This window comes from Myotis davidii, unplaced genomic scaffold (genome assembly GCF_000327345.1).
Source record: "Myotis davidii unplaced genomic scaffold, ASM32734v1 scaffold292, whole genome shotgun sequence".
NCBI lineage: Eukaryota > Metazoa > Chordata > Mammalia > Chiroptera > Vespertilionidae > Myotis > Myotis davidii.
In genome coordinates, this window is record NW_006285042.1 from 1,467,519 (window position 1) to 1,468,350 (window position 832).

General features: G+C 40.7%; 1 protein-coding gene across 1 annotated transcript in view; it reads left to right on the forward strand.

Annotated features, from left to right (window-relative positions):
• The window catches only part of HGD (homogentisate 1,2-dioxygenase), a 42,657-nt gene that overhangs the window by 27,481 nt on the left and 14,344 nt on the right, over window positions 1-832 (forward strand). The window contains exon 10 of the mRNA XM_006755353.2: window positions 1-57. This exon is cut by the window's left edge and continues 4 nt beyond it. Coding sequence (XP_006755416.1) covers window positions 1-57 — 57 coding nt within the window. The remainder of the gene's footprint in view (window positions 58-832) is intronic.

Consider the following 832-nt stretch of genomic DNA (forward strand, 5'->3'; position numbering starts at 1 on the left):
GCTACATCCTAGAAGTCTACGGAGTCCACTTTGAGTTGCCTGACCTGGGACCAATTGGTAAATCTCCACCACAAGCCTCTAAGCCTGGATTGACATATAGGACACAGATAATTGCATGAGAGTTAAACATTCTTCTCCTCTCATTATCTCATTCAAACTTTAACTTTCCTCTAGACAACTTCTTCTCTAGACCAAGTGTAGTTGGGAATTTTAGAAGCCTCCTGGAACTCCATGAGTGATGTCAGACTTTCTCTTCAGACCTCTAAGTTCAGGGGCTCCAGGTAGTATTGCTGGCCCAACTGCTGAAATGTAACCTTCACTTATTAGCTCATCGTTGTATTAACCCACCAGTTTGTTTCAGCTCCCCTGGGTGCTGAAGGTAGTGACAGAAACCTCACCAAGGGTAACACAAACCTCTTCCCATGCATGTATAACGTGCATAACAGAAAATGACCCAATATAATCCATTATAAATTTCTCTCTATAACAGTGCATAGACCATTGGAGAGCAGTGTATGTACATACACCCGATTGGATGTAGAAGTTGGAATACTTTGAGCCAAGTCACCAAGAACAGCTTCACAGAAGAGATGAGATTTAGCTAATTCTTGTTGAAAAGATGAGGAAAAATAAAGAAGAAAGAGAACAGCTTAAGCAATACAAATGGAAAAGCATACAAATGGAGAAGAGCTTTGTGACTAGAAGGGATATCATTGTCTTAAGTTTATTGGTTGTGTGTACACAATACAGGGTGGAAGCCATAACAATGGCAGGTGCTATATTCCTATGGAAAGAGGAAACTGACTGAGAGACACATAGTCTATGAATCTCA